This window comes from Aulonocara stuartgranti, assembly GCF_965226115.1.
Source record: "Aulonocara stuartgranti genome assembly, chromosome: 3".
NCBI lineage: Eukaryota > Metazoa > Chordata > Actinopteri > Cichliformes > Cichlidae > Aulonocara > Aulonocara stuartgranti.
Window position 1 is genome coordinate 24,264,275 of NC_138941.1, and position 25,353 is coordinate 24,289,627.

At 40.4% G+C, this 25,353-nt stretch overlaps 1 protein-coding gene across 4 annotated transcripts in view; it reads left to right on the forward strand.

Moving 5' to 3' along the window:
* The window catches only part of ablim2 (actin binding LIM protein family, member 2), a 93,673-nt gene that overhangs the window by 32,613 nt on the left and 35,707 nt on the right, over nucleotides 1-25,353 (forward strand). For all 4 annotated transcript variants that reach the window (XR_014272357.1, XR_014272358.1, XR_014272359.1 and 1 more), the window contains exons 2-6: nucleotides 1,431-1,598; nucleotides 15,493-15,676; nucleotides 21,202-21,314; nucleotides 21,560-21,686; nucleotides 21,807-21,900. Coding sequence is in view for 1 of the 4 variants with exons in the window: in XM_082511176.1 (XP_082367302.1) it covers nucleotides 1,431-1,598; nucleotides 15,493-15,676; nucleotides 21,202-21,314; nucleotides 21,560-21,686; nucleotides 21,807-21,900 (686 nt within the window). In the remaining 3 variants the exon portion in view is untranslated. The remainder of the gene's footprint in view (nucleotides 1-1,430; nucleotides 1,599-15,492; nucleotides 15,677-21,201; nucleotides 21,315-21,559; nucleotides 21,687-21,806; nucleotides 21,901-25,353) is intronic.

The following is a 25,353-nucleotide window of genomic DNA, read 5'->3' on the forward strand; positions in this document are numbered from 1 at the left end:
AAACCGGTCTGACGACACAAATGTTTCCTGAGAACACAAAGGGCCTTTTGTTTAGCTGATCTCCCAGTCAGTACTGAAAGGCAGATCAGCATGCGAGCCTGTTCTGCTAGGCTTACGATGAAAGGGCAAAGGGGTGAGGTGTATTGATAGAACTGTTGGGATGGACATGTCAGGGTCTTACAATGTGTGTGTGTCTGTGTTTTGGTTTTTGTTACTGTGGCTGGTTTGATGTTTTTCTTTGCTGGTGTCAAATCTCTTGATTCACTCCCTCCTTCCTGTGTGGAACAAACAAAGAGAAGAAAGAAGTTGTAAAGTCCATTTACTATAGGGTTTATTTAGACTTTCTATGATTTCTACTGTGTGCCTGTTAGCAAAACATGCCATGAAGGAATATTTGTCCCATCCGACATACTAATAGTAGTTTTTCAGGCCTGATTACTGGCAGATCTATTAGATCAAGTTGAAGTAGGCTAAAAGTAGGCTAAAAGTAGGCTAAAAGCAACACATCATGACATATTCTAAAGAAACTGCTGAGAAACAGAGTTATTGATATTAGTCTGGAACGGGTTACAAAGCCACTTCTAAGGTTTTGGAGCTATTATCCTCAAGTTGAGGAAACTTGGAACAACCTGTGGTCAGTTGTGAACCTTCCCGAGAGTGGTTGGCCTGCCATTATTATGTTGCATTGGCAACCCATTGACAAGGTCACAAAAGAACCCAAAACATCTAAAGAACTGCAGTCTTCACTTGCCTCATTTGGTGTCAGTGTTCATGATTCAGCAACAACAAAGAGACCAAGCAAAAATTGCATTTATGGAAGCATTCCAAGGTTAAAACCACTGCTGACCAATAAGATCACAAAATGACTTTTTCAGATAGGGCCAGGTAGGTTTGGATTTTATTCCCCCTTAATACATGAAGTCCCTGTTAGTATTGACTCAGGTTGTAGTACTCTAATATGATTTGTTTGATGATTTGAAACACTGAATTGTATGCCCTCATATTGCTCAAGATAGCAAATGGCTCAATAGAGAGTAGAGTAAGAAGACAATCCTACCTGCCAGGAAATTATGAATTTAAAACCTGTTTCAGCGTTGAGACTCAGAACAAAGAAAAACAAATGAGAATGTTATATTTATATCTTTGTGTCACAGTCAGAGTGTTGAGTTGGATATTTTTGGATCAAAGCACTGTTTTCTACTTTAGCAATGAAATCTGACATTGCACATAAGATTTTTAGGTGTTTATTAGTCATGAGATACAAGTATAAGATATGAATAAAGGGCTCATAGAAATTAAACAAATCACTTTGGATTTTATCAACCTTATAAGCAGTTTTCTACCATATATTAGGAGTATTACTCCAAACACATATCTTCTACAGTATAATCTAATATCGTTTTCTGTGTCCCTGTGTGTGCCCCCTCCAGTGTTTCAGCAGCAGGCTGTCCACAGCCCTCTGGAGCAACAGAAGCAGAAACAGAAGCAGGGTAGCAGTGGAGGACCTGTCGCCTGCCAGAACTGTGGAAAGCCCTGCAAAGGGGAGGCACTCCGAGTTCAGAATAAACACTTTCACATTAAGTGTTTCATCTGCAAAGGTATGTAACACCAAATCAGAGCCACAGCCAAGACATAATGCAGATGCATGAACTGCACAATGAGATGGGATGTTACAAAAATGTTTTTGCAATATTGTGTGTGTTAATGTGCATATTGCAGCACATATCCTGGTCAATAGTCACTCCAAGAATCCTCACAGCATTACTGGAGGCCAGGGTAATGCCAGCAATAGTATCTAGTTAGACACCGTGTGGCTGAGATTTAGAGGACTGAATAAAAAAGCATTGGTTTATCGTTTTTCTATGTACTGTGATAGCACATCTACAGTTGAGCAATACAGTCATTATTAATGGATTGGTCAAAGCTAACCAGCTGTGGGTGTGTGTGTGTGTGTGTGTGTGTGTGTGTGTGTGTGTGTGTGTGTGTGTGTGTGTGTGTGTGTGTGTAATTGAGGGGTAGGGTGGGAGTGAGGGGATTTTTTCTTTGTACATATAATCTGGGAGGGTAGCTGCAAGTGTCAGAAACTTGAAATGTGAGCATGTTCCATTTGTGTGTATGTGTGTGCTTGTGGGTGGGTGGTGGATGTTTTTGTTTTTTCTTTTCACATGTGACTTTGAGTGTGTATTTTCACCACTCCCAGGCCAGACTCCCAGCTCGATTCTTGTGTCAGACTGCTGTTGTTGTCAACACACGCTCCGGTTGCTAGGCAATGGTTGGGGTCGCTAAAGTGTCGGCAGCTTCCTGGAGTTTAATCTTACACTGACCAGCAGACTCCCTGTCTGTACATTTACGCCCCGCCATTACCACTACCTCCATCTTTAACTCTGTTATCAGGTGATAAAGTGGCAGTGTTTGCAGTGCCATCACAAGATTATAAGTGTACTGCACTCAGTGGTCAGCTTGTTTTTGTTTAACTTAACAGATGATTCCTTTTTATTGCAAGTTGTAGCTTAGATTTAGCATTTAGTTGTAGCATAGTTTTGGCCATTATTGTTGTGTAGACCAACACTGCATATTATGGTGCATGCTACAGACTACTGTATTTATAGCCTGTATGGCACAAAATAGTTAATAAAAATGTCATCTTTGTGGCTATTAATTTAAAAAGTCTGATTTGTCAATAATGACAGCATCTATTAAGCTGTCACGCTTTACTGATTGAGCTGTTCCTTCATGAAGAGCTTTTATGATTGGTTTGAAAAAAATGAGCAAATTGAGGTGATTCATGCCAAGTATTCAGTGAGTATGCTAATACCAACACACAACAGTCAGAGGAGCTATGTAAGGGTTCTCTTTACCCCACCCAAAAGTGCTTGGCGGTTCCTCCCATCTATAAATCTAAAGCATGACCACAGTAATTCGATTTCCAACGAATCTGGCCTGTTAAATGTGCTGATTATCCCAGCATTGTGAGCCCTAGGTGGGGAGTCAGGTTCGGTTAGTTATTAAAACTTCCAGATGTGGAATGATAGGAGTTTGAAACGTTTGAGTATGCCAATAAAATAAACCATAGCAGGCTCAGTGGCAATGGCGCTTGTCAATCCGCAGTTGGAAATTTAACATCAAAGAAAAGAGGAGACACCCAAAGGAGTGGTAGCAGCTTAATTCAACAAAGTGTAATGCTCATTAAGATTTTAGGTTTTTCTCTCAGTGCATGCTTCATGGAAGAGAATCATGGCCCCTGATTTTATTACAGTATTATCATCAGTTGCCTTTAGCCTGGGTGTTAGCCAAGAGGTTAACAGTGGCCAGATCTGAAGCAAGGAAACCTCAAAGCTCAGCTAGCTCTATTTAATATATCAAGATTTCTGCATGTTTATCATAATATACATAGTAGTAACATATATTCAACATATACAACTGACAGTGTGCTTTCAAGTGACAGCAGTTACTTACTAAAGTGATTAAGACAGTACAAGTACCTTCTAATGAATGTATTTCACTATATTTAGACGGGTTTCAAAGATAAGACATCATCAGTGTAATTTGAAACAAAGAGGAGTGACAATATATAGAAACCAGGTGAGGCCCAAATGCCAATCACAAACAAGAGCTTTCATTACATAAAAGGAAACATCTGCAAAAGCCTCAAAGGGTAATGAATGAGAAGATAACCAGAACCATGTGGCATCACTCACTGATAGAAACCAACTGACAGCATATAAAAAATATACTTTTTGAGATATCAACATCAAAATATTATTAACAACTGACATAGAAAAAATATAACAACTTCTGGGGACTGCATTAGACTAAAAACAGAAAAATATTAGAAACAAAATAAGAACTGAATTGAAATCTGTGTCTCATATTGGATCTGTCTCTCTCCCCTCAACCCAAGCTGGTGATAGATGCCCCTCCCAATGCCTAAATCTGCTGGAGGTTTCTTCTTGTTAAAATTTGTAAGAATTAAACTAAAGTTTTTCCTTCCCATTATCGTCAAGTGCTGGCTGATTGGGGTAGTCTTTTTTCTGTATTATTATGGAGTCTTTACCGCATTGAGGAAACTGTAATTTGTTGCTATATAAATAAATTGAATGCGGTTGGACCAGATAAGCTAATTTTCTGAAACACTTCACTGGATTCACGTAACCCTCCAAGTTGAAGATGAATCATTGAAAATCATATGTGGCATATGTGGGATAAAGTCCCACATAGAACTTTAATCGTCTTAAATATATTTTTAAAGAAAAGAAAGACAAAGTCCTTTTCTATTTTATTATAAACATTTGACAAACATCCCAACCACCCACCCCCTTCATTAGTGATGAGCACTAATTGGTGTTTTTATTGTAGCTTCCAGCAACACCTAAGTGTGTGCTTGAGGAAGTGTGAAGACTGTGGCCTTCTGTATATCCTGTTTTGTCTGTGTCTCATATATCTTTAATCTAGCAGTGAGACCCCATCAACAGCAGACAGCTGCAGACAATACGACCTGGCCGAACAGCTCAGACAGACATTTATCCCCTTTCTGTTTTTACTCGCTTGAATGGCCATCACATCATCCAAACAGCATTTGAATACAGCGGGGAATACTCAAATGTGAAAATATGTGGACACACCCTAAAACAGATAAATGAGAAGTGTTAGGAAGTCCGCAGCTAAGAAACAGAGGGAAACTGAACATGTGCTTTACAGGAAATTTTTTTTTGCTTTAAATTATGCCATTCAGTAGCTTCAGAACATTTTTTTCAAACTTTTTCATAGTTCTAGTAAATGTTAAATATATTTCTCCCTTTTTTCTGTATCAAATCTGCAAGAGCTAAGGCCCATTGCAGTTCTTCCTTTTAGGGTCTATTTTACCTCCTGTGTAGTATATAGTTTCCCAGCATATACTGCGAATTGTCCCAATGTGTGCCAACATGTTCTCATCCCAAAACGTAACATACCGGCACTATGTGACAAATCGTTGGTATGTTACGCTTTCGGCGGACAAAATGTCTGCACGTTATTTATTCAGAGACATGAGAACCGTTTGGAATGAACCTAGAGATCTACATTTATTTTACATTCTGATCATCAATCGCTTTGGAAAACACTATGAGATACGGTTACGGTTATGGTTAAGGTTAGGGTTAGGGCTGAAATACACGGCTGGAGCGTGTGTTACCACCACAAGTGTCATTCTGTTGGATTCCATCCACAATCTGGAGCGTGTCATAGGAACTATAAGACACCTCGGGATGTGACAAATTGTTGGTATGTTATGCACTGGGAATGAGAATGCCCTCAAGTGTGCATTGTGTTGTCTAACACACACAATTTAAATAGTATTAGTCGTATACAACATAGAACTTAGTGAAAGATTAGATTTACAGAATAAACCAACAGCAGGGATCGCAAAATCGCTACCCCGATGTCCCGGAGCTAGCGATATCTCCGGTCGGGCGACGAAAATCTATCTCAGCAGCGCCCGTCGGGTTATCATATAGCTAGCTCCGGCTATTACTACAAAAATAAACTACTTGCTTACCAATATCATTATTTGAATAAATAAACCGAGTCCAAAGTCATTAAGAAGCAGGTTACAATGGGGTTTCCACTCTGTGTTGTATGCAATTACAGCCTTTACGCAGAGTGTTTTGACATATTTATGGACTGCATTGTTTTTTTTGTACAATTACCCAACCAGTCTGTGCTTCTTCCTGGAAGTAAATAGACGGTGCTGGCCACATGTTAAGGTCCTCGCAGTCCAGTCATTGATGTTATAATAGCAGATGGTTGTGATGTTCTCAGTTGGGTGTTGGCTATTGAATTGTCTCCTTCTTGGAAGCCAACTAAATCAGAATCAGAATCAGAATCAGAATACTTTATTGATCCCTGGGGGAAATTATTTAGGGGAAGTGTGTGCGTGTGTGTGCATCAGTTCAATGACCGGCCCAATGGCTGGGGGAGCTGACCTCAAGCACATGTGTATTAGGGGTGCTATTGGGAGGGTGGACGGACGGTGTGGAAGTGTTCACCTTCAAGTAGAAAATAGACCTCCCTCGTCTGTACAGCAAGCATTTAACGTATTAGAATAATCAACCTTGGATTTTCTTTCCCAAGTACAATTCAATTAGCCTGCAAAAAAATCAGTGTAAGCAGACTGAAGATGCTATAGTTAAGGTTGTGAAATGGATTGGTATTGACAATGTCCTACCCACACCCCAACGATCCCACCCCACACGTGTGCATGAAGCGCCTTGAGGCAACAGTTGTTGTGATTTGGCGCTATATATAAATAAAGTTGAATTGAGTGGTGATTCATTGTAAAACACAAGCTGCAGTCAGGGTCTTACATTTATAGCAGCGAGCACATGCCACATGTATATTTAACCCTGATCACACACAAAGAGTCAAGGTCACCTTCTTGTAACGACACAGCATGTCAGTATATAGGGCCTCTGAGGATGAAGGATGTATAAAGATAGAACATCTTAATTTTTTTTGGAAAAACACACACACAAAATCCCAAAACAGTACTTGGGTACATTACTTGTGAACATTTGAAAACGGATTTTCTTGAAACTGGTCTTAATTCAAACTGTAAAAAATATTGTGGGTGAATGCAATAAGTGGATGCAATCTTGACTGAAAGCTATCTTTTCTGATACTATTTCGAGCTTCATTGAAATAACACAAACCACAAATTATCAAAAGATTACAGGTCTTGTAAGCTTAGTGTTTTCAATGTTAGTTTACCGATTGCTGAAGAGTTCATGAGTATATCCAGAACACATAAGAGAAGGGTTGCAGCCAATCTGGAGCTCCATAGTAGGCAGAAACATGTGACCTGAATAGATACAGTGGAAATCGCGCAAGTCTATCGTAAAGGCTAGGACAGAGTCAGCCATATGCTGCATGGCTGAGAGCAGCTATCTTGGGTTCGAATCCAACCTATGGCCGTCTGTGTTCCCTGCTCTCACTCCCTCAGCTTTCCTGTCATTTTTCAATTTACCGTTTCAAATAAAGCTGTAAAAAGCCCAAAAAAACCAACATGGAACCCTAACCATACTGTGTGTGGAGGTCCACACCTGTTATTGCCACTGTGGAGCTCCATAGTGGCTGCAGCCAGGTGCTCTTGACACATAAATGTTAGCTTTGTTTGTTTTTCCTTTGAGAAAAATATCTGCCTTCTTAGCTGCACTATATACAGCTAAGATTTTATGGTAGTTGTTAACTCTTTCTTTTATCTTTTACTTTGTGGCATGCAGCTTAGCTTTTTGTACTTAATTAGGAGGCGGCTGTTGCTAGCCGGTGAACCAAAACAGTGGGGAGTTGGGCTGAACAACTAAACGATGAGCCAACAAAGGTTAAGGTTAAAGTTGCCTTACAAAACTGTGAAATCTGTAAAGATTTAAACAGTCGCTTTGTTCATTCAGTGGGCTGGTTTCAGTCATTATGCAAATGTAAAATGGTAAATGGCATGTATTTGTATAGCGCTTTACTTAGTCCCTAAGGACCCCAAAGCGCTTTACACTACATTCAGTCATTCACCCATTCACACACATACAAAATGTACTGTTTATAAGATTGGGGAAACCTGCAGTCAGCTGAGACTGAAGAAGTCCATAGGATGGGTGACGAAACGTTTCTCCCACTGAAAACACTACGTCCAGATGAACAGAATCAACTTTGGAGATAAGCAGAATGTTATTTCATATCTATATCAACAATGCAGCTTCAAATCAGAAGTGAGTCAAAAAAAGACCACAATCTGATTAGCGAGTCAGTTAGCCATTGCTAGCCGTCTTTTATTTCGTTGTGTCAAAATTAAATATATTTAGGACATTTTTAATATTTTTAGTAGGATATTTTTAGGATACCCAGCATTATTTTTGACTTGGTTTCTTCTCCAGAGTTTTAAATCTGTTACTTTTCTCTCTCACTAGACCTCACTTGTACATGAGAAAACAGATGCACCATATTTTATTTATAGACCACAACAGGGTAAGTTGGTTGTACATCCATCCATTCCGTTCGAGGAAAAGCTAAACAGACCTCATTTAGCATGAGGGAAGCACATTCACAACACACTGAATTCCTCTCAAGTCATTTGGAGTTACGCAAGTGCCTTCACTGTGCATGAGATAAGCCTTCAGAGACAGAAACAGTCTTGTTTTTGTAAAGTAATATCTGTCAGCCAGAAGACATTGTAAGCATCTTTCTACTGTAGTGTAACCCGTAAACCTACATCACGCTGACATATTGAGAGCAGGTAGCTTTCTTGATGTTGTTATTGCTTCTAATTATGACATAGATATTCCATGCTTATGGTGTGTGGTGTGTCAGAGGATTAAAAGGATTAATGTGCAAACAGACGCACTTCTGTGTAGCCCGAGCTAAAAAGTTGAAAACCTCTTGTATTTGTTGCAGTTTTTTGTTTTTGCAGTTCAGCGCCCGGACATGTTCTGTTCTTATCAGCTGAGTCTCAGGACAACGTGTCTAATAAGATGCATCGTGATCTTGTCTTCTTTGGTCCGAGTCCAGTGAAAACACCCACAAACTCACCTTCTGTTGTCATGGAGATTAGATGATTCTAAAATGACACCATTTTTGTTCTTCTGAGTTCAGAGTTCAGAGTTCAAGGCTAATTCTGACACTTTCATGTGGCTGTTAACACTTTCTTGTTTTTTTTACATTTTTGGTCACATCAATTAAAACACCAGTTTTTCTTTAACTCCATGGAAAAAGATGGAAAGCATTTCTGTATTACTTTATAACAAGTTACAGTTTTACCAAGTACACCACTGATGTTAGAATTCTAAATATGGACAAATCAGTTTACTGATTTTTATTTCCATGTCTACTGAGTTTATTCAACTTTATTTGGCTTTCAACATATGCCCCACCCCCTGCATTCGTAATACACATTCCAGTTTGCAATGAGACGGTATGTCATGTAGTCAGGCAAAAACCTTTTGATCTGCATTAGAGGCAAGTTTACAGTAACTTTGAGTAATCTGCAATATATGAACTATGTTACTCTGCTTCCCATTAAACAAATAACATACAACGATTTAGTGTGCTGTCACCTTTAATGTTTTGTGGAAGAGTTATCCATGAAGGATGAGCTCATAAAGACTCAAGTGTTGAGCTGCTTAAGCAAAAAAGTTATGATACAGAGAGGAGAAAAGCCTGTGTGCCAACTGGCAGTGTAGGTATAAATACACAGGGATTGAAAGATGAGCTGATGGGAAACAGCATTTACTGAGTGAGGACGTCTGTTTCTCTATAGGTTTCTGCCCACTATGTCTCTTTCTATGTTGCTTAATAGCAAAGCTGTTTTCTTGTTTTATTTTCTCTCACAGTCTCAAGTCTGTCAGTCTAAAGTCTTACTTCAAGACTTATGTCATTTGAAAAAATTCTGAATCAAGCCTCATGTGTATTAAAGGACATTTACATTAAGTCTCAACGATTCTGAGTTCCTAAACCTTAAATGTCTCATAGAAGTCCACATCATTTCTGAAGACTCAAGTCCGAAGTCTTTTAAAAGCAGTCTTAAGTCATTTATAAACAGTCTCTTAGCTGTTCTTTCCCAATTTAACTGAATCACACGAAACCTGTTCTAAATCCTAATGTTCGTAGAATTACTTGAGTCCTGTTGTCCTTTTGGTGTTGGACGAAAAGGACAAAAGCTCCTTGTGTAGTGTCTTTGTGGGCACTTGGCTTCCAAATTTTATACTGACTGTCTCAGAGCATTTCAAAAGAGGCTTTGCTGAATTATTGTTTCTGTGGTTATATTTTATTCCTCGAAACATGACTCCACCTATCCATCCACTCAGAGTTACCATGTAGTGGTGTTTATTCCATCAAATCTGAGCATTATCTCATTGTAGACAGGTTGCCAAATTTCTGAACCGGATGAAAGGGAATTGATTGCAGCTGCTGGAAAAGTTTGTCTTCCTGCGAAAACATTCCTGCTTGTATTGTTGTTTTATTAGCACATCATAAGCCCTGGTAGAGCTTGTTGAAAAAAAGAGAAATTGTGCAAATGCTCCACAAAAGTTATCCAACGTATCATTCAGAATCAGAATCACAGTAAAAGGTTGTAGTTTTAGTTTAATGTATGTCAGTGAAGAAAATTATTGCTGTACCCAGTGGGCTAAACCTTCTTTCAAGCTCATCCCCAGGCCTGGTTCCAGAGTGGGACCCTGGTATCCCTGTTCCTGGATCCTTTGATATTTACGTAGAGGGTCATGTGAAAAAGTCTTCTTTTGTTTTGTTTTTTTTGACAAAGTTGCCTTGAGAGACCCCACAAAAAGCCCCTAGTAGCACTTGGACACACCTCTACCACACTAAGGTGGCGATTTACAGAGGATACTTTTTTCTTTTTGTTAATGTTTTTAAAAAGCAAAATGAATGCAGACATTTTTTTGTTTAATATGTTTATTTTGATTAAATTTATGTGATAACAATAAAAAACATATACTGATTTGAGCACATGAGGGACGTTGGTCATTAACCAGTTAATGACAGAAACTTAGGCTTGGTTAAATTTACTGGTTTGACCTGTCTACCAGTGAAATGGATCTTAATTACCACTGGAAAAACTCATCAACACTGTTTTTATGCAAGTTTGCTGACACACATCTTCCAATGTTCATGCAAGTATGTGTGTGAATTTGTGCTAAGAGCATGCGCTAGAGACATGGACAAAAGCACAGCCATGAATACTCATGCAATGAAGCTCCTGGTTCACAGTTTTTGTGCTGATGTTAAGAGCAGAAGAAGTTATTAAGTCAGCAGAGCATTAGCTATTTCTCATCCACTATGTCCCTCTGTACTCAGCAACATCACTCTACAACTTTACGTGGTCTGCCACTTGGTCCTTAAAAGCTTTCACTTTGCATCAATGCCGCTTACAATTGATGATGGAATATCCGGGAGGGAAGAAATTTCACAAACTGACTTGCTATTATAGTGGCACGCTCGAGTTCAGTGAGCTCTTTAGTACCAAACATTCTTTCACATTCTTTTGTAAAGGCAGACTGCATGGATAGGTGCTTGATGTTATACACTTGTTGCAATGGAATTTACAAAACACCTTAATTCAAAGATAAAGAGGTGTGGCACTTTTGTCCATATAGTGAACTTTTGGACATCCCTGCAAGTTTAAGTGTGTAAAGGTTCACTGAGCAGTGTCCAGGCATGACACAAAGCAGCACAAACTTCTATCATGTGTCTTTCCTGTTGTTTTTTCCAGAAAGAAAGAATTGGGGGGAAAGGCAGGAGGGGTTTTGTTTTTGCTAATGGAGAGGAAAAACAAAGCAAAGCTTTCCCTCAGGGCATAGCAGCTCTGTGATGTCATATGGTTGCTATGTTTGCTGTGTGTAATCAGGGTGAGATCCTGTCATGTTTTGTTCAAAGGCAGACAAACAGACACGGTTCATTATTTGCACACGGGCTAATAACACACCCATGCTCACGTGACCCTACTGAAGAAAACAATCAGACGTCTCAAACTGGCTCTGCGTACCACAATACCGTGTCTTTCTTTTACTTTAAACTCTGTGGATTTTTCTGACTTTGTTTTATAAAAGTAATATAAAAGAGATTAATTATAAAAGTATAGAAGTGGCTGTCTAGATTTAGATTAAAACTTTACCCTCGTCTCTTAAACTAACTTGTGGAGTTCCCATTCTAATGGTGCATGCAGATTTGTCTTTGAGCATAGAGCATACATTTTGAAGTTAGGAAGACTTTGTGTTGCATCCACCACCAGTTTGGATGATTTTGTTTTTTTGTTTTTTTTATGCGCCCTAATTTCATTGCTGGGTTGTTCACAGGTTGTGAATCAGCTGATTGGTGGGTGTGTTGCATGTGACTGATGTGTATTTTCCCAGTGAGGTGGTTTTTTTAAAGTTAATTCCCCTACTTTGTTTTCTCCACATTTCTTGTATTTCTAGGGTGTAGCATTTAATAAACAGGTTTCTGATATGTTGTTTTAGATCTCTGAAAAATGCAAATTCATTCACTATCATCCAAAGTTTCCACGGTTGTTTATTTTGGCCTTTTGTGGAGCTGTTACTAACTGAGGTTAAGTTATTTTTAAATAAATAGCCAAGGGATAACAAGGCAATATCTTCTGCCTCTTTCACTGTGAGCAATAAAATTCTAGTATAAAATTCATTTGTTTTTCATATCTTTGTTTTGTTTACTATACAGTCCTATGTCTGTTGAATTAAACCTATACACTATATATTCATTTGGCTTGCTTTTAAAAACTGATAATTAAGGAAAAAAGGGAGAACAAATTCTGATGTCTGGTTCTTTTCCCTTTTTTTATCCATTTGGTTATTTCCTAATTCCACCCTTCCCTACATGTTTCTTGTCTCCTGGCTATAACCTCTGACTATTTAGAATTAGAATTAGAATTAGAATTCAACTTTATTGTCATTGCACATGCACAGGTACAGGGCAACGAAATGCAGTTTGCATCCATCCAGAAGTGCTTTAGTGATATAGATATATTACAATATATATTAGCAATAATATAGATATGTGAGTATATTACAGAAATGGGTCTATTATGGTATGTTATAATGTACACGGTATGAAGTATGTTGTGAATATTCTATAACTATAAGTATGTACAGGCTGTAGTGAGTACAAGCTATGTACAGGCTATGAACAGGATATAAATATGAAAAACTATACAGAATATGAGATAAATAACTTTACAGAATCTGAGATATACAGCTATACAGAATGGGAACTATGCAAGTTGTAAACAGTTGTAGGATTAAAGATTATTGAATGTACAGAATGATTATTTACACAGAGCTATACAGTAGTGCAGTTAAGATAAGTGAGATATGTGGATAATTCTACAGAGGCTATATAAAGTGCTAGTGGTTGTGAGTGGTGGTTCAGTCCATGTTATTATTGTGTGTTTGAGGGTACAGTTGTCCATTGTGGGTGTGTGTATGTTCAGTCCATGAGTTTAACGTGGGTCAGATGTCAGGAGGCAGAGTTCAGGAGTCTGACAGCTGTGGGGAAGAAGCTGTTCCGGTACCTGGTGGTCTTAGTCCGGAGGCTCCTGTAGCGCCTCCCAGAGGGCAGGAGGGTGAAGAGTCCATGCGATGGGTGACTGGGGTCTTTGATGATTTTCCCAGCCCTTTTCAGACACCGCTTCCTGTAGATGTCTTTTATGGCAGGAAGTGGTGCTCCGGCGATGCGCTGGGCAGTTTTCACGACCCTCTGCAACCCCTTCCGGTCCGAGGCAGAGCAGTTCCCGTACCAGACTGTTATACAGTTGGTCAGGATGCTCTCGATGGTGCAGCGATAGAAGTTCACCAGGATGTCTGAGGACAGGTGGTTCTTCCTCAGAGTCCTCAAGAAGAAGAGGCGCTGGTGAGCCTTCTTGACCAGCTTGGAGCAGTTGGTCGTCCAGGTGAGATCCTCGGAGATGTGGACTCCCAGGAACTTGAAGCTGCTCACACGCTCCACAGCCGTCCCCTTAATGTGGATGGGTGGATGTGGGTCAGCATTCCTCCTGTAGTCCACGATGAGCTCCTTGGTCTTCTCGGTGTTAAGCAGCAGGTTGTTACTGTCGCACCACTCAGCCAGACGATCCACCTCCTCCCTGTAGGCGGCCTCATCGTTGTCACTGATGAGGCCAATCACCGTGGTGTCATCTGCAAACTTAATGATGGTGTTGGAACCATCAGCAGGTCTGCAGTCGTGGGTGAAGAGGGAGTAGAGGAAAGGGCTCATCACACAGCCTTGTGGTACACCGGTGTTCATTGTGATGGTAGATGAGCAGTGGTTATCCAGCCGGACATGTTGGGGGCGGTTGGTCAAGAAGTCCAGTAACCATTTGCAGATGAGGGAACTGATGCCCAGATCTGTCAGTTTCCTGATGAGTTGTGAGGGGTGGATTGTATTGAATGCTGAACTGAAGTCTATAAACAGCATTCTGGCGTAGGTGTTGTTGTTGTCCAGGTGTGAGAGGACAGAGTGCATTGCGATGGAGACTGCATCCTCTGTGCTCCTGTTCTGGCGGTATGCGAATTGGTGGGGGTCCAGGGTGGGGGGGAGACAGGATTTGAAGTGTGCTAGGACCAGTCGCTCTAAGCACTTAGTGATGATGGGGGTGAGTGCTACTGGGCGGTAATCATTGAGGCAAGATGGGTTGGAGTTTTTGGGTATCGGGACGATGGAGGTGGATTTGAAGCAGGCCGGTACCACAGCGTGGGCCAAGGACAGATTGAATATGTCTGTGAGCACTCCTGCAAGCTCCCCAGAACACGCTCTGAGAACACGCCCGGGGATGCCATCAGGGCCTGCAGCCTTGTGGACATTGATCCTGCTCAGCACCGCTCCTACATCGGTGGGGGAGAGAGTCAGAGGTTGGTGGTCTGGCGTCACATCTGCTTTGGTTGTGGTTGTGGGGTTCCCTCGCTCAAAACGAGCATAAAAGTTGTTGAGCTCGTTGAGGAAGGAGACATCACAGGATGCGGGGGAGGGTTTGGTGGTCCTGTAGTCTGTGATGGTCTGGAGTCCTTGCCACATGCGTCGGGGGTTGGAGTTGGAGAAGTGTTCTTCTACCTTCTTTTTGTAATGGTGTTTGGCTTTTTTGATGCCCTTCTTTAGATTAGCCCTGGCTGTACTGTAGGCGTGTGCATCTCCTGACCTAAAGGCAGTGTTGCGGGCCTTCAGGAGGAGACGAACATCCCGGTTCATCCAAGGCTTCTGGTTGGGGTACATGGTGATCCGTTTCTGGGTGGTGACACTGTCTGTGGTTTCGGAGATGTAATCCAGTACAGATGAGGCGTACTGGTCCAGGTCTGTGTGGGTGAACATATTCCAGTCTGTGTTTTTAAATCTGTCCTGGAGCACTGCGTCTGTCCCCTCTGGCCACACTTTAATTGTCCTCACAGCAGGTTTCACACGTTGGATGAGTGGTGAATACCGAGGTGTGAGGAACAGGGAGAGATGGTCCGATTGTCCAATGTGGGGGAGGGGTGTGGCTTTGTAGGCTCCAGCCAGGTTGGAATACACATGGTCTAAAGTCTTGTCTCCTCTGGTGTGGCAGGAGACATGTTGGTGGAATCTGGGGAGGACTGTCTTTAAGTTGGTGTGGTTGAAGTCGCCAGCAACAATAAAAGCAGCCTCGGGGTGTTTATTCTGGTGTTTGTTAATGGCTGCAGAAAGTTCTTTCATGGCCAACCTAGCATTAGCGTCGGGGGGTATATACACGGCAGTGAGTATGATCGAAGTGAGTTCTCTGGGGAGATAATAAGGTCTGCATTTGACCATTAAAAACTCCGCATTAGGTGAGCAGTGACTCTCAGTAGTAGTGGAGTTCATGCACCAAGCATTGTTAATATAAATGCACAAACCTCCACCTCTGGTCTTGCCGGAGTCATCTGCTAGCCTGTCGGCTCGGTGTGTGTGGCGTCCTGCTAACTCGATAGCATTTTGTTCCTCTCTCTCTTTTTCCAGTATGTGGCTGTGAGCTGGCCCAGGGAGGATTCTTTGTGCGGCAGGGTGACTACATCTGTACTCTGGACTACCAGCGGCTGTATGGAACTCGCTGCTTCAGCTGCCAGGACTTCATCGAAGGGGAGGTCGTGTCCGCGCTGGGCAAGACCTACCACCCACGCTGCTTTGTTTGCACCTCATGCAAGTAAGAAATTAGCATGTGGAGCAGAATGCAAATAACAGATTTCATTTTTTACTTTGGTATTTCCTAAAACTAGCAAGTGGGAGAAACATGGCTTTGAGAGCAGCTTATTCATTAAGCACATAAAGTCGCTGCCATTAATATACTGTGACCTTCTAAGCACCACTAAGCCATGTGTCAATAAATCGGGCCTGCGGCACTTAAAAAAGGAACTTTGCAGTTCTGCTGACTTTCATGACATTAACAGAAAACTGACAAAAGCAACCAAATTTTTGAGACTTTGCAACTGAGATGTGTTTTTGAAAGCATACAATAACGTGAAAAGGTGTCCTGCACATTCTGGTGCATCATCAGAGGCCTTGACTTAACATAAGCAAAGTCATTTGACCAGAACAGTTTATATAAAAATGGTGCTTTAAAAACATTCAATCAAATACTTCTTAAGGATTTGTTGTTTTAAGCGTTGGATGTAGGTGACAAGTGGATAATGAGTTAGCGCTTAAGTCAAAGGCAGTGACGAACTAGGTTTTGCTAGGTTTAGTATAAGGATTTGTGGTGATTAAACTTTAAGACGCTTAAGATTGCATGAACTGCAATGAGTGTCCTTCCAAGCATTTCAGTGCATGTGTATGTCCCTCTCCCCAAGTAGGGGCCAAGTCAGTCTAGGGGAACAAAGATTGTTTTTTAGCAAAAACATGAGAATAGTTCAACCAAATGACTAAAGAATCTGTAATGTTGTGAATAGCAAGCGCAGATGTGGAGTTTGCTAAGGAAGAGATGGATGGACATATGTTTATATACAGACAGGTTTTTTCTTAGTTTTCAAACCCAAAACAAATACAAAGTGATAAAGAGTGAAGACCGTCAGCCTTTAATGTGACGAATTATTAATGTACTCAGCACAATACAGTATGCAGTAACAAGACTGTTTAACATATTTCTTTCTTCAGTGTTGCAGTTTTAAGTTAATTGCTTCTTAGCTTTCAGTAGATTAAAGGTTCTACAATATCTTCTAATTTGACAGGGACAAGTGCTCATTTCTTAGTGGCGATGAGTGAATACAACCGGTAGTTTCTTTTTGCTAGCATATAAAGGATTGGTTTGATAGCAGTCGCTGGGTTGACCAATATGCAGAACAAGAGGAAAGTCCAAGTAACTCGTTGAAAATCTAAGACGTAGAACTGTAAGTTTACTTCCCATTTGGGAAGGTCTCTTGGTGTCATTTCTAAACATCTGTAAATTCTGATCTTTGGCTCAATTCATTTCAACTGGTTACAAATACAAGTTATTTGTATATGTCCACACTTTGCCAAAAATCTAGAAGAAAACCCAAAACTGTTTCCTGAAATGAGAGGAAATTGGTTAGGGTGTTCAGGAACAACCCAAGGCTCAAGCCTGCCAAGAACTGGAAACTTTAAAAAAAATTGAACCATTCAGAGAAATCATTAAAAGCTCCAAATTGCCATGACATTCATGCACATGATGAATATATGACACACATATTTAGGTCAGTCCCACCCTTTTGAAGACACTTACCTTTTTACATACTCTTAAGGTAAGAGGACCTTTTTCCCCATTATGTTGGTAATGGGGAAAACCACAACCAATACAGCCTTCGTTCTCACAATATCATACAATTGATTGTCCCAAAAATCAGAACAGAATTGGGGGAAAAGGCTTTTAAAACGCTGCCCCTGCTTCCTGGAATAATCTGCAGAAGGAAATGAAATGATCAGAATTGGTTACCTTGGGAGAGTTGAAGTCTGTCTTAAAGGAACGAGAGAATAATTCTTTTACTCAGTGTGATAGTTTTTAATGTACTCTTAATTTGATCTGTTATTGTATATTTTACACATGTTGGTATGGGATATTGTATTTGTTTTAAATGTTATATACTTACGTGGTAAATGTATTTTGACTTTTGTTGCCATGATGCCAGGTCTCTCTTGGAAATGAGATTTTTAATCTCAATGAGATTTTTTTTTAACCTGGATAAAAAAAGGACTAATAAAAAATTAATAAATGTTTAGCCCTACAAATCCACCGTACCCACAGGTCAACTACTTTTAAATCTTATTTACTGGAGAAATATTGTGTTTCAGAATTCCACTCTCCCATTATAAAGAGAACTCAAAATCGATCTTTACAGATGGAGACATCTCATAAGTATGTTTCGCACATCTCTCTTGGTGTCATTTACAAGCACATAAAGCTATAATAGACATACGTGTATAAATATAGGACACACGTGTCACTGCACACCAAACAGTTGCACTCACCTTTTTCAATCTACGTGCATGCGTCTCCTGTATAGTGTGTCTGTGTGAGAGTGTTGTTTTCCAGGCCCTGAAAGGTAATGGAAGCCTCTCGCAGGCAGGAATTTTAAGTGTGTGGTCAGTCAGTGCAGCCACTTTGCCCATTCCCACAGCTAGTGTAAAGTGTCTTTTGAGCTGGGGGTGGGTTTTCTGTGTGTGTGTGTGTGTGTGTGTTCATCCGATCATACTTTGGTCATCCCGTTGCTGAACCTGAGATCAGAATGTTCCAGTGTGGTATTTGGAGTTCCCTTACAACAAATGGTGCCTTTGTGATAGTAAATCACACGGGCCTTTTGTGACCAATATAAAAATGAGGCTAATAGGACAAGTGCTGCTTGAAATGAGACATCATATTGTGATTAGTATATTTTTCGTATGTATGTCACAGTAAAAGGCAGTTATTTAGTAATCGAGCTGTTTTTCATTTTGCTGTCTGGATTTTCTTTATGTGTCTGTGTCTCTCCACATGCAACGGTTTAAAAGTTTAATGTGGGCAGCTAAGTGTTTATATTGGAGTTTTTCCAAGGTGAGTGTGAACAGGAGGTGCAGCTAATGTTAAAATAATGTCCTGCAGTCTGGTATTGTAAGCAGGTAGTCTTTGCATCTTGTAAATAAAACTCACAAAATGCTACTCTCCTGTTCAAACATATAATGATGAGTAAAAAAAAGCATTGCTGGTGTGGATGAATGGCAGTTAAAATTACATATGAGTCAAAACCATTTACAAATAGTGTCACTAAAATAGTGTATTTTAGACAGTAACCTGCTACCAATAAAATGATAAAATGATATTTGTGTAATATTTTAACATAAACATGGTAATATGATGACATTAATGCAGTAATAAACCAATAGCAATGAGGGAAAATGGGTTGATGGGTTTCAGATTTTATGCTTCCATCAACCTAATACCAAGAATTAAACTGTAAGCAAGACTTACAAAAACTCACAATGTCAGGTTTGAAGACATAACTTTTTGTCTATTTATGCATGAGTCATCTTTAATCTCAGCCATTCACAGTCTGCCAGGATGTCTTCCTCCCTCAGTAGCTGGCTGTGTCAGTGTGACAGCAGCTCCTAATATCACATTTCAGAGCTGTAGGAAGCTGCACGTGGCAGCAAGTCAGAGCCCAGCTCTGCCAAGGATCCATCATTCCTTCTGCATTTGACTCGATGACGGCAGCTGTTTGTGAAGCAGACTGCACAAACAGCCAGCAGACATTAACATTGTTTCATTGTCATTGCAATAACTCTTTAGCTGTATAATGGCATTTGTCTTTGGCTTGTAAGTGAAGCCAGTGTCCGTGTTGCACCTCTTTCATTTCCTACTAGATATTACAAACAAGAAAAAGTAGAAATTTAAAGATTTGAACATGAGATGTCAAAACAAAGATCTCCATCCAAAACCAATGCACTGACAGCCCACTGTTACAGGTTTTGGGCTTCTGGTGTCTTTCCAGCACATGCTTAAACATGACTGCAGGGATTTATCCACATTCAGACACATCAGCATTAGTGGGATTCAAGGCTGTCGTTTAGGTGATAAGTCCTGGTACTCAGTCACTGTTCCACTTTATCCCGTAGGTGTTGGATAGTGCTCCTAAAAAGAACCCAAGTACACTTCAGCTTAAGGTCATGAACAGATATCCCGTCATTCTCCTTCAGGATGTTTAGGTAGACAGCAGAATTTAATTTAATTCTATTTATGCAGCACCAAATCACAACAACATGCACCTCAAAGTGCTTTATATTGCAAGATAGTCCCTACAATAATACATACAGAAAAAAAGCCAACAGTCATATCAGCCCCTATGGACGAGCACTTTGGCGACAGTGAGAAGGAAAAACTCCCTTTTAACAGGAAGAAACCTCCGGCAGAACCAGGCTCAGGGAGGGGCGGGGCCAATATGCTGCGACCGGTTGGGGTGAGAGAAAGAAGACGGAACAAAAGACATGCTGTGGAAGAGAGACAGAGATTAATAACAAGTGTGATTAAATGCAGAGAGGTCTAAAATTCATGAATTCATGGTTCCATTTATCACAACAAGTCTTTCAGGTCCTGAGGCAGCAAAACAGCTGCCAGACCATCACACTACTAGCACCATATTTTACTGTTGGAATGATGTTCCTTTCCTGAAATGCTGTTACTTTTACACCAGATGTAATGGGACACACACTTTCCAAAAAGTTTAACTTTTGTCTCGTCATTTGAGTATTTTCCCAGAAGTCTTGGGGATCATCGAGATGCTTTCTGGCAAAACTGCGACGAGCTTTTAGGTTCCTTTTGCTCAGCAGTGGTTTTCGTCTTGGAGCCATTTTTGCCCAGTCTCTTTCCTATGGTGGAGTCATGAACACTGACCTTAACTGAGGAAAGTGAGGCCTGCAGTTCTTTGGATGCTGTTCTGGGGTCGCGTCCTTTTGGATGAGTCGTCACTGCACTCCTGGGAAATTTCACCATTGTTCCATGTTTTCGCCATTTGTAGATAATGGAGTCCCACAGCTTTAGAAATGGCTTTATAACCTTTTCCAGCTTGAGAGATCGCAATTATTTTGTTTCTCATTTGTTCTTAAATTCCCTTGGATTACTGCATGATGACTGGGATTTGAGGATCTCCACTGTGTCAGGCAGAACCTGTTTAAGTAAATAGTGGCAAAGAAAATACAGCAGGTTTTTAGAGACTTAAGTCTCTAAATATATGCGTTAACGACTGAACCTGATGTAAATAACCAATAAAAATATCCAACAACAGCTGACAAGCTTAATATATAAACAATTCTTTTGAAAGATTTAGGTTTTCCTTTTAACGGCTATTAAACCAGTTTTACATCAGTCTTCAGGGGATTGCATTTAGTCATAATAGCAGAGAAGAGTAAATAAATACATTAAGTTATATCAGAACATGTAACAATAATTAGTTACATATTTTGAGTAGTAGGCTTAGAGCTTGGGCTTATGACCTCAGCATTTCTAACTTTCTAGAGCGCTCTCTGGCATTTCTTGTGAAAGATATGATGACAGATCCTCCTTACAGGTGAAAGTCATCAGCATAAAAATACTTTCAGGGGTTGGAGGATATTACTGATTGGTCTGTAGGGCCTTCTGAGGAGCCTTTTATGCACCCTGATGGACCAAATTTCATTTCAGAGTAGAACAAACTGTAATGTAGCTGTCAAACCCCTCTGATCATCTACTGTTTTTCTCTTTGTTTGTAGACAGCCATTTCCAGCCGGTGACCGAGTGACATTTAATGGGAAAGAGTGTATCTGCCAAAAGTGTACCCAGCCTCTTCCCGCCAACAGCCCTGCACCCATACAGGCTGTCCACAGTCAGTGCTTTTCTCCTCTGTTTGCCTGTTTGAAAGCATAACTCATGCCATAAGTAAACTTCGGATTGTTTGTTCCTTCACTTAAATTGGCACTTTCCTAAATTGTGTTTTCCTCATAGAAAACAAAATGTCCAAAGTTTCTTTTGCCCTTCAACTCAGTTAAATCAAAGAACTTTTCCACTAAAAGAAAGCAAACTCTAGTGTTTGAATTTGACCTAGTCTTTGTTATTTTGTTCTCTGTACAGACTGCTGTGGCTGTGGAAAGGAATTTAAGAATGAACAGTCACTCGTGGCACTGGACAAGCACTGGCACCTGGGCTGCTTCAAGTGTAAAGTCTGCAACAAGGTGCTCAATGCCGAGTACATCAGCAAGTACGTCTGGCTGAATATACTTTCATTATCATAATACTTCATTAATGCTGTTATTTAGATTTAATCTAGATGCTTGCGCCTGTCTCTAACCTGCTTGTTTGTCTTGTGTCATTTTTACAGGGACGGGATCCCCTACTGTGAAATGGACTACCACGCCATGTTTGGCATCCAGTGTGAGAGCTGTAAGAAGTACATTACAGGGAAAGTCCTTGAGGTACAGCACTGCTGGCTTCCATTAAGAACAAAACCTTTTTTGGCTGTTAGCATGTAGCATGTGGTTCAACTTACTTGTTGTCTACTCTATATGAACATGCACAGGGAGAAGAATAATGGAATTACAGTAAATATAAATGCACAAAAGGAATAACTGTTGAAAACACTGAATAATCTGAATCGATAATCCCACTTAATCCAAGAATGTTGGTTCAGTTTATTCAGTGTTTGGTTTACACAGTAGTTAAATCATCAGTAAGGTGGTATTTCTAGGACAGCTATAGGAAGTTAAACCTCAGACTTGGCCATTCCTTCTCTTGGCCAACCATACAGCACTGATGTGCTGATAACCTTCATTTTTTAAAATCAGATTGCTTGCAGTATTTTTTCCTACTTTGTTCAAACGCTTCTTGTCTAATTCTCAGTGACCCGACAATTAATTTATTAAATAAGCTTGTTCCTTCCAAGAGCTGCATTATTAGATTACACTGTTGACAGTGAGAGAGCATTATACTTAGTGCAAGAGGCTTCTAGTTGACAGTACAACTTAATCACAACTGCCATCTAAATGAGTGATATCAGTGTTTGTATGCCAGTGTGAACTGCAGGATATGATTCTGCAGGTCATTGTAGTGATGTTTCTGTTGGGTAGTTCTGTCATAGGGCACATATTTAAGATAAAGTTCAGTATGAGACAGTGAACCTGTACACAAGCTAAAGAATTATTAATAGAAAGTCATCATTAAATGGCTTACTTAGACTGGTTTTCAATTCAGATCAGTTTAACTCATTCATCCATCCATCTTCTTCCGCTTATCCGGGGCCAGGTCGCAGGGGCAGCATCCTCCCTCTTCCCGGCCACTTCCTCCAGCTTGTCTGGGGGAACACCAAGGCGTTCCCAGGCCAGCCAAGAGATATTATCTCTCCAGTGTGTCCTTGATCTGCCTCCTCACCTCAACTGAGCCAGTTGAGGTGAGGAGGCAGATCAAGCAGCGGCTCTACTCTGAGCCCCTCCCAAATGGCTGAACTCCTCATAGGGAGAGGCCAGTCACCCTTTGGAGGAAGCTCATTTACCCGCAGAATTCAGTGCATTTCAGTTCACTTTTATTTAAACAACAGTTGCCTCATGATGCTTTATTGTGCGTTTTATAATATAAAAGAGAGAAACCCCCAGCAGTCCATCGACGCCCTATAAGCTTAAAACAGAGTGGGTAAGTATGTGATCGGAGACAGAGAAAGAGGCTACAGAAAAACACAGCGAGTTGCATTTTACATGTTTCTCATGCTCATATTTCCACTTAATTGATTCCAGGACTGACCTCATTTCCCCAAAGAGACCATTAAAAATTCATCATATTTGCAAATGCAAATACATTACCTCTTGTCATGGGGGTTTACAGTAACACCACATACCTTAAAACAGCCAAAGGTATTTTGTGTGTTAGTTTTCTTGTAATTGCTGGTGTTTACTGAGCATACAATTTACTGAGCATATAGTTGTTAAGGGTGCGTCTCTTTCCAGGAAACATATACTTAATATCCAGGTTGAACTGCACGTAGTCTAAAGTGAAGTGCTGCTTTTGTGGTTCCATAACAAGCTTCATAACTCCAGCAAAAACAAACACCCATATCAGAATAAAATGTTTGCCAAAGCTTAGACTTCTGATTGTTGCATGAAAACTACAGGGAGTTGAATCTCCGGGGTGATATGATGTAACACAAGTTAATGACATTGCAACAGCAGATGCAGATGGTGCGTGCGTTGATAAGTGCTGAAGGAATGATCCCCATTCTGGAAGAAGGAACACGGCAATAACAAATAAAAGAATAGTGGCAGAGAATCACGCAGCCAGGATCTGCTCTGTTGTTGAATATTCAGTGCAGTCTGACTGAGTCTCATGTTTTAGAAATGGAGCTATAGCACAGATTGCACACTGTCACCTGCCTCTCACCTCAGTGTCCTCAAATGATCACTTTCTTTGACTGAAACCATTGGTTCATCTTCATCGGTGAGCGTGATGACGCAGTGCATGTTTTAAAGTGTGTCATCAGATATGTGGGACAGAACAATGGCATTTGTGATCCTTATTTTAACACCTTTGCTAGAGTTAGCAGCATGAGGTGGAATTGCAAATAAAGTTATAAATGTCCATAGGATCTACCATAGAAAGACAACTTCAGCTAGCTAATAGTTAGCTGGGCTATTACTGTCTTATCATCAACATTCAGGGTTGAATGATGATGCTGTCTCATGCTAGCTGTGCAAGGCTGCACTTTGAAATAGTAACTGAAAGACTGTTCTTTCAAAATGCCGTGACATTTGGTTGAGATCAAAGAGCACACAGAGGTCATACTGCACTGAGTCAGTAACTGCAGATAGCAGCAATGGAATTGAAGCTATGTTTATTGTTGCCCGGTGTTCCTTTTGCCATGGCATTTATTTCTCATCCAAGATGTTAGTCAGTCAGTCACTTTGTCAGTGAAACAGTGAGAGTAGACACTGTGATGTGTAACTGGAAATACTGGGAATAGTAAAACAAAAAGATGAAGAAGAACCAAGAACCTAAAAGAAGTCTAGATGCCTTTGAGTCAAGCACTTGAAACATATGTAACCAGGATGGCAGACATATTGTCTTGTATTCTGCATCTTTAGCCGATGCAGGAATATGAAAGGACATGAAATGAAGAAACATTTTGGATGAGCAGCCCAAGGTAGTTCAGCTCATTTGACTTAAGCACTTGCCATGACCTGGATGATTAAGAACCTACACAAACATTATTGAAAGGTTTAAACTTACTGAGCTGAGGGAAAACAATATGTAACACCCAAACTATACCTGATGAGATTAAGTATTTCTGCTGTCAGCCAAGCATCTGTGCTACTGATCATTGCCTAATTTGCTTCATTGGCTTTTTTATTTCTGTCACTGTTCATACTGACTATTAAGTTCAGTGTTAGTTTGAAACACCTTCAACATCAGAAACAAGGCTTCAGTATTTTTTAACCATTTGGTTTCAGTGTTCAAGATCACTTTGTGGTGCAGTGGAGATATGAATGTCACTTTTTAATAAGGTTCTGTATTTGAATGAATGAGTAGATGAGAAGTGCTCGTATTCTAAAGCACTTTGAGTGGTCGGTAAGACTGGGATGTCAGTCCATTTACTTTAAAGTTGAATATATTCTGAGGTACACTTTTGATTTCAGTATCAGATGACGCAGCATTCGTGCCAGTACTTTTCTCTTACAGTATTTTGAGCTGTAAAATCATGAGCTGCATATAGATCCCATTGCTGTTGTGTTCTAATAACCTGTGATGCAACACAGAGCTTGATGTATGTGCAATCAACTGGATTGCAGACCATAGACCATGTTTGTGTGTCTGTGTGTTCATACTGCCACAAATTTATTCCAGCCTTCTAAATGAATCACATTCCTCACCTGACTGGTTCCTGG